This window comes from Rhipicephalus sanguineus, chromosome 5 (genome assembly GCF_013339695.2).
Source record: "Rhipicephalus sanguineus isolate Rsan-2018 chromosome 5, BIME_Rsan_1.4, whole genome shotgun sequence".
Classification (NCBI taxonomy): domain Eukaryota; kingdom Metazoa; phylum Arthropoda; class Arachnida; order Ixodida; family Ixodidae; genus Rhipicephalus; species Rhipicephalus sanguineus.
In genome coordinates this window covers 87032029-87040731 of record NC_051180.1, presented here as the reverse complement: position 1 = coordinate 87040731, position 8703 = coordinate 87032029, and the positions used below count along the sequence as shown (strand labels likewise).

The following is an 8703-nucleotide window of genomic DNA, read 5'->3' as shown; positions in this document are numbered from 1 at the left end:
TTTACCAGCTTGAATGCCTTGTCGAAGCAAGGAATTTTGGGTTGGGAGCCCTGGCATAACAGTACAAAGGAAAGATAGCGACTCACCGCTGCGCCGGCACTGGTTGGATTACTCATGAGAAGGAATAATACATTTTTTCCTGCGGTAATAATTATGTGGACACACAGGCGCATTTCTGCCGTCGTCGTGAGGTTCCGTATAATGTCCAATGACGAAGCGTGCGAGGGCAGTCGACCATCACGGCTCAAGCAGAGAGCAAAAGCGCCGCCAGTCTGCGTTGCGAATGACCCAAGGGTTGTCCCGGAAGGTGGGCTGAGTGGCTCTGGCAAGAACTGCATACTTCAAGCGTCCGGACGCGGTTGCGCGAGCCCTGTCTTGACAGGGATCAGCACAGGGCTCATACCTTTGCAAGTGTTATGTTCCCACCGTTCAGTTTGCGTTGAAGTGATAGACAACCCGAAGGTAGGCTTCGCTTCGTTGCTGCGATCGCGTTTCCTTATGCCAGGTCGGAAGCCGGAGGCGTTAGATGCTAGCCCTAATTACTTAGCACAACTTTCCAACTTATTGCTATCACGCTCATTGCTTCGGCTTTGCTGCGAAACTGGCTTTTTTTTTTTTTTTTTTTGCCAACGCGCATCGGCGTAATTGTCTGTTCGAGGTCATAGACGTAGGAAAAAAGTGTGAGTTGACGAATCCTACTTAGCGGTTATGAGCAATCTTGACTGAGAATACAAAAGAATACGATAACGCAAACCATGTAGTTCAAAAGTGTAGTTGTAGCAGTTTATACGAGTTTAAAGCAGATGGAATAACTTAAATCCGCCTTTTTTTTATATATTCTTGTGGTATTCTACCAACTACCGTGTCTAGAACAGTTCGTACCGTCAGGGTTAAAAAAAATGTTTTTTTTTTCTACAGATAAGCATGTGCGGCGAGTAGATACCAACTAACTGACAAGTAAATGTGGCTGGCTGAGAAAGCTGAACTTGGTTTTAAATATCTTGCCAAGAACATTTCGCAGGTGCTACGAAATAAGCATCAGTGCTCTAATAATGAATGGCCTTCGCGGTCAACACGAAAACAGACGGGGACGCAATCTTTGAGAGACATGTTTATTTACATAACACATAGATGTATACATCATTCCGAAAGTAACAGCTACGCACCGCGAAAAAAAAAAAAGAATTGTGGCCAGGATTTCTACAAGACTTCGTTGAAGAAGCTCGAACGAAGGCACAATACTGTGATGCAAAGAAGAAAAAAAAGGGAAGGTCACAAAGGGCAGAGGTTGATAAGAAACAAGTCGCAGATACTTAAGCATGCAACAAACGGCTCGTGTAGGGAATGTATACAGACGGTCAAATTGGCACCTGAAGAGATATATGCACGTGTAAAACAGAGGAGAAACATCTACAGGCAGAAAAATAGCTAAGGAAATGAGTGAACAGCTATAAAACAATGTTCCTTAAAATAGGAACACGATATAAAGGAGGCCACTAAAACGTAAGAACAGTTGGCGAGGGATACTTAGGGATGTTCACCAAGTTATAACATATAGTATATATAATATACTCTTTTAGTCGCAATGTATAGTATACAAACCTTTTTTTCAGCACTATACAAGTATGAGAAACACACACAAAACAGTTTCGCACGGCTTCATGCTTTTACAGCGAGAACAACTAACAATATATTTTCCTTTTTTTTATTTCTTCAATATCTGCACCAGAGACATCAGTTCTCGGCTTTCGCCGTCCCCGTATGATTTCCCCTATATAAGCCCCGTTCACATTCAAACATGGCCGCTTAGTAAAACAGCGCCAGAAAGCACTCGGCCTCCGCCTTTTCACAAGAAACACGTAGAAACGAATGAGAGAGACAACACTCTCGCAGAGCACACAATTCGCGTCACACACCGTCGGACCAACAGCTGGAAAAGCAGCTCGGCGCGTCGGCTTCCCGCAAACAAGTAGGCATCATCCAACAACCTCGAAACGCACGGCATCCATCACATATACATCCAACACGTTTTTTCCCTCAACGTATACACGCAAAAGCGCCCACGCCCGCACCTCCGGTGACATAGAACATAAGAAAAGCTCGGCCCAGCGGACAAGTAATAAAACGAGTCTATGTTAACTGCTTCTTTTTGATTTACATTCGGAACGACACCTCAATTAGCGACCTCCTACTTAACGGTACAAATTTCATAGCAAAGGAGTGGTAAGCTGGACTAGTTCGTATGTATTCCTAGCAAATCGCGCTTCGCTGTGACATCCGCCTTGTTCACGACGCCCCGGCGCATGCGCCCTCCCCCAGCGGAAAAGTGGCGAAATGTCTTCTGATCTCGGAGGCACAGGAAAATGACAGGCGGATTGCTACTATTTTTGAGTTTTCTGACCCCCCCCCCCCCCCCCCCTATTTTTTCTTTCTAAAGGCATCAGAGTTAAAAGCAATTTGCGCCATGCAATTTTAGTGGAACCGGCGAGTACACATTCAACAAGGAGATAGGCAAGGTTGTTGATACGTAACGTCGCATCCACTAAAAGCTACCCTTATCCGTTGCGATAGTGGTTCCAGTATTTTAGTCAACATCCAAACGCGGAAGAAGAGCGAATGCCGGGGAACGTTTCTGAGCCGGGCATCAAAGCTCCAACATTTACCGACAGTTTGATTATCATAAAAAAAACAGTCATGATCAGCGACCGAATCAAAAGTTGCTTACTACCCGAAATAAACTTAGGGCATGGTTACAGATCCTTACGTCACGTGATGCGTACCTAAGCAGATGACGAGTCAGCACCTGCTGCATTGTGAAAATGTGGGACGTGTATGTCAACGAAATGTCGACTTGGTCAATGACCCCAACACTTTTTCTTGTTGGTAACGTGCTACGTGAACAAACAAGTGGTGCAGGAATTATATGCGCAAGGACGAGAACCTTTTGTCCTTCGCACATTCTTTGTAGCAGTGCCGTACATCGTGTATCGGCCTTCAGTGACATATTTGCCGACAGGCTCGCTGGAGGTTACAGCAATGCTGTTCAACGCCTATACCCAGAAGAGTAAGCCACCTATAACTGCAGGAAACGTTACGTTCGCTATGAAAGGCTGGCTCAACGGAGTACCTAGCTTCAAAATTGGCTAGCGCGAAAATCGACAAGGACTAAGAAGGAACACTGTCCTGTCCTAAGAAGGAACGCCTGCCCTGTACATCAGTGTTCCTTCTTAGTCCTTGTCGATTTTCGCGCTAGCCAATTTTGAAGATTATGAACCAACTAGCCCAACAACGTATACTATTAAGGAATACCTAGCCACCGGAGGATTCTAATCCCGACCGTCTCGCGAAGAGGTCCTGCATCACAAGCAGTTCGGCGATCCGACTCACTAACGTAAGGATGGCACCACATAATCCACGCTTCGTGGGCACGCACCAGTCGTCTACGAGCGCCCCTGCGTGACAGATTCCCTAAAGCAGTGCTTGAGCAGAAGTTCATCAAAGGAGAATATATCTAGTACTAGCGTTCTGCACCGTTCGTTGCTTGGTTTACTCTTTGGAGACTTGGTAAAAATTGAAAAAATTTTAAATGCGGAAAATTAATAGGAACGGTGCTCTTAGACAACGCACGTGCATTGTGGCAATTGTGTGGGTTCGGGTCGTGCGGTGAGGCCCGTTGTTCGAGCAATAATGAACGCTCGCGCATGCTGTGGCTCAACCGCACCCAGTGCGGCGGCAGTGAAGTTTTACTCTCCGCTGTTCCAGTGCACGCTGACTCTCGAAAAAAAAAGCACCCATTTTTCTTCACGTGTGTGTAATTTTGCAGGCATTTATGGACAGTTCTACATCTTCAAAATTCTGCAGACGTCTGGTAGTCTCGCTCGGTGCTCTTGCCACTAAAAACAGATTTATCGTAGCAAGCAGTACAGCGTCAGAAACCTCTAGGCCAAGCGACAGACCGCGTCTGTAATCGGGGTGCTGATGCGTCTGGCTTCGCAACAACCGTTAGTGCGCCCATGTGGAGGCGCGGCAGTGTCGTATGTGTGTGCGTGGCCGCAATACATCAGCGTTATCCAACAGTGCGCTCTTTAGTCGGCACAAACAAGTGGCAAATGTCCCAGAGAGATTATGACAATCCATCCCTAGAATAACCATACATTAACGACTCCTAAACCTAAAATTAGAAGAGAATGGAGGTTTATTTTTCTCCCTTGTATACTTGGTATAAGGACACCCGAGAACGGCGCACAGTGCGTCAAATTAAATAAGACAATTACAGGTGACGATATTGTTTGGAGCAGGAAAAGACAGGATACAAAAGGCTACACATGGGACAAGAGCTTGTCACACGTAACCAATATCGTCATTATGCCCAATGCCGTCATCACGCGCCAACGAAGCTCTGAAAAAGTCATTTTAAGACATTTACATGTAGGAGGCAAAAAGCATGTTTCGTTTGATATGAGGGGAAGGTTTCTGGGGGGAAAAATAACACTGAATACACGGGCGCATTTCTTTTGACGCCAGTGAAAAGCGGAGATTCACTATTCCAATTCTTCCACATCCTTGAAAGAGGTCACGAACGACACCTAACACCTAAATTCCACACAGTGACACTCTAGAAGCTGTTTCATAGCTCTCATTCGCCAGACACCACTGGGCACAACTGTACTTGTGTGAAAAAACCACGTACACAACAGAGAGATCTGTGTTATGGAAGAACATCTACATGGTTACAAGCCATAAAGAACAATGAACTTTTAAGACGAGTTACACGTTTCTCGACGACCATCGATGAGATATCAGTTTTTTTTTATGGCGTATACACTGTCATGCACGCTTGTCTTAGTGAAGAAGGCAAAAAAAAAAAAAGACTGTCAACAGGTCAACAGTACTTTTTGTTGCATACGGAAACACACACACATATGCACGTACATACACACACGTTAAATTCGTTCAAGCAGATGACTGTAATAACAGATAATGAATTAAGATGCACTGCCCCACTGCGCTCCGCAGCACTGACAAGTGTGGTTACAAACACTGTGGAAAAGCAAAACGTAAACTAAATGCAGTGTTTTTCTTGGTCGTCCATCTTACGTTCCTTGAGTGTTGCTATCCTTGGCATGCGAAACAGGTCTCGGCATGCGAAACAAAATATTAGGCGCTACTCTCTCAAAACGAAGAAGCGTTGGTGCGTCGCTTGGTAACGTGAGAAATGTCTCTCATCTGATGACTGAAACAATAATAATCATAAAAGTAAATTCTTTCATACAAGTGTTCAATAATACTCTTGGTGCAATGTCCTATACAGGCAGCCGTCAATCTCTCACGCTAAAGATCTAAGAAGAACATAAAAACTGACAAGTAAAAGCAAACTTGACTTCAAAATTTTAAGAAATATGTCACGGACATTCGCAGTTTTTTCTTCATTACCCAACCTCCCTGCCTCTTTCGCAGCGGGTGACTGATAGGTAGCGCTGCATGTCAGCTTAAGTGCGCGACCGCAATAAAATCATCCAGTGAGCTCGATTCTCTAACGACCTACAAAGCTGAGGCACACACCTTAAGTAGTCGCACCTATGGCACTTTCCCGAAGAGAGCAAAAAAAGAAAAAGCAGGGCAGGCAATCTGAGTTGTTATTAAGGTGCCCTCGCGATCCACGCGTAGGGCTTCGTCGGGCAACTTTGGAAGCAGCTGTGAGTGCCCACGTTAAGCTACACCTCGAAAGCGCCATTAGTGTTCCCGATTACTCAGCAGTGCGAGAGATCCCAACACACTGTTTCGACTCAGCAAGCACCAAAGTCCACATCGCGCACAATTCACGATGCCGCGAGAGCCTAGACCTCAGCTCAGCATACCAGCGTTGCTATATCATGCACAAATGAAAACCTTGTAGTCGTAACACTGATCGCCACCGTTATCTACGATGTTAAGTCGTTTGCAGTTAAACCTATTAGAAGACTCGGCGTCTCAAATCGCTTGGATTCTTCAGTCAAAATATCGTGATGATCAATGAGGTTGAAACAGAAGGTCGCGATCACTCTCTTATAGCTCTCTACGTCAGTCACCCGCTTAGATAAGGTTCCTTCAGAGGCAGCAAAAATAAGTTCCGGTATTGGGGAGTGAACATTGACTCCCCTTTTCTATGTTAACCAAAATTTCTCTGAGTTGCCCATTAAAGCCTGAGCAAGAGCAAACAGTTCAACGAGGCGAGGACGGGTGCGATTTGGGCGACGCCGACGGCGGCGTTCGTGTTGTGCTGAGTGTAGTGCTGCGGGTCCTTGGTCCGGTGGTAGATCTCGTCGGAGAAGTCACCGTAGCCCGCCGCATTGCGCGCCGAAACGCGAATGGCGTAGCTGGTGTCGTGGTTCAGGTTTCGCAGTACGTACTGCATACCGTTCCCTGGGCACACAAGAATTGAAGCAAGGAATGCGTCACAATGACATATGAAGCTTTAAATCCCACCTTAAGGAAAGGGACCATTTTCAGGTGTATTTAATTTTGTGAAGCAAGGATCAGTTTCAGGCGTATTTGATTTTGTGAAGCAAACCTCGTTACCGCAGAAGCCACTCAGAAAATTCACCAGCAAAGCAATGGGATTGTGGTGTACACTAACACGGGGACATACGAGATCAATATATAATTCGCAAACGTGCTGGTTATAGGTTTATTTCATGCTGTAAGTTGACATTTCAAGTTTGTTGTCCAACTTGAAAGCTCTACAGGGGAGACAACAAATGGCCTTCATGCGGCAAGCTCTCATACGATCCATCCTGTAGTTAACGAGACGTATACGCACACATTATGACAAAGTATTAAACTGAGCAACCTCCTGAATAGGGATATATAATTTCGCAAAAGAACGCATACACGTTAAGTGAAACAAAGAAATGCTCACCAGTGTCGTACTCCTGATGCTCGGCACTGTCCCAACTGGAGTCCTTGTCGGTCTTGTACTCAACGCGGAATCCCACCACTTGGAGAGGCTCGTCGCGCGGGTGCTCGATCTTTAGCACCAGCGTGCTCGGCTTGGAGTCCACCACGGCCACCCTGGGGGGCTTGGGTGCCTCTGCAAGGAGAGGTGAGAAACAGTGCGGCGCCGATATGTAGAAAGACAATGAAAAAGTCAGTTTCGCCGAAAGAGCGGAGCAACGAATGCGACAGCAACCAATTGAAATGTTATACGAAGTAAGTCTAGAAGCTAACTCCATCACGATCCGATCTCGCGTAATTCTACAAAACGTTGGCGTAAGGGTATGAGGCCGCTCCAGTGAGCGAAGCGATTTTCGTGCAGTCTGTCGTTTCAAACGCGAAATGGTCAGAGCACAGCACGTACAAGGGTAGGAGCCGTCTAGTGATCTCTGTCGAGATAGCTCGCCCCCACGCCCTTTTGATTAAGGTTCGCAGCGACTGCCCACGCGACCCAGCTCCTCACCCCCTCCCCCTCTCCGGCACCCCATCATGCTCTTTCAACCGACGGAGCCTGTCGGCACGTTTCATTTATCTTTGAGCCGCGCCAGTCTACGGCTTTTGTAAGCTTTCGCTAGCACATAAACATACGATGCGCGGGGTGATGTTATCGATTTGGATTTTGCGCGGAACATGACGGCGGCAGCAAAAATGCACCTCAAATATCCATATAATTGCTATCGCAATAAAAGTATATGTATTGAAGGTTAGTAGGTGCAACCTGAGCGCGATTTCAAGCAACGGAGACAAGCGAGCTGGTGAGCCCGCGTTTTCACGTGAGCTTGTCGTAGTGTGGCCGACCACCCAAACGCGTCATAGGAAAAAAAAAAAAGATACGCAGCAATAACGACATAGAGCGACAGACAGAAGCGCTGCGCGGATTTCCCGGTGACAAGCTTAACTTTCTGGCTGTCGAAATCGCCGTAGTTTCGCCTGAAGGGCACGTGACTCACTGACAGCAGTTTCCATGTATTAGACAGCTACAAGAAGTTCATAGTTTTATCTGCGGCATATATATTGCGGTAAGCGCTCATTTACCAATTAAACTGACAAAACCGATCTTGCACACGCATAGGAAAGCGTGAACAGATCCTACTCAATGACGGCGAGCACCTGTCGCAGCGCACGCTGGCGTGGTGAACATCAAGAGGTTAGAAAACGCTTCTGGTTTCTTCCCATCTCATGAAATCTCCGAAGTTTTGAGATAAGGCGACCATGAAAACGGCACGCGGGACCGACAGTACTAGCTGCAGTCGCTGACGCGGCCTTTGCGCCTTCAGCAGATTATCCGCAAGATAACGCAAAGCCCCGCATGCCCAGCCACTTGGGAGAGCCACCTAGCCACCACAGCCAGGGGTGTGGAGGGGACGCGCGCTCTGACTCGAGGTTCACTGGAAGTTTGTTGGTAAGGTTGAAGTGCAACCTTCAGTTTCAACCTGACGTGCCAAGGCACCCAAGACATGTTTTTTTTTTTTTTCGTTTTGTCAATGGACAACATACCTGTTGTCAATATGTACAGGGTCGTCCACATCTATGGTGAAGACCACATACAAGCTGACGTTTAATACATAATTCGGAAAATTATTTTGTTTATCGACACCATGATTCGACGTCACCTAACGGAGATCTCCGTCGTGAAGTAGAATAAACGTTCAAGTTTTAACGGTTTGAATACTAATGAAGTGTTCACCTTAGATTAGTCGAACCTGTACGACACAACCCGTTGTAATTGTT

The 8703-nt window shown here is 46.4% G+C and overlaps 1 protein-coding gene across 1 annotated transcript in view; it reads right to left on the bottom strand.

The window, feature by feature from the left end:
- Nucleotides 1–1098: 1098 nt before the first annotated feature.
- Nucleotides 1099–8703, bottom strand: part of LOC119393949 (neural cell adhesion molecule 2) — a 58879-nt gene continuing 51274 nt past the window's right edge. The window contains exons 8-9 of the mRNA XM_049415993.1: nucleotides 6899–7069; nucleotides 1099–6402 (exon numbers count right to left, since the gene is read on the bottom strand). Of these exons, the coding sequence (XP_049271950.1) occupies nucleotides 6176–6402; nucleotides 6899–7069 (398 nt within the window). The 3' untranslated portion in view covers nucleotides 1099–6175. The remainder of the gene's footprint in view (nucleotides 6403–6898; nucleotides 7070–8703) is intronic.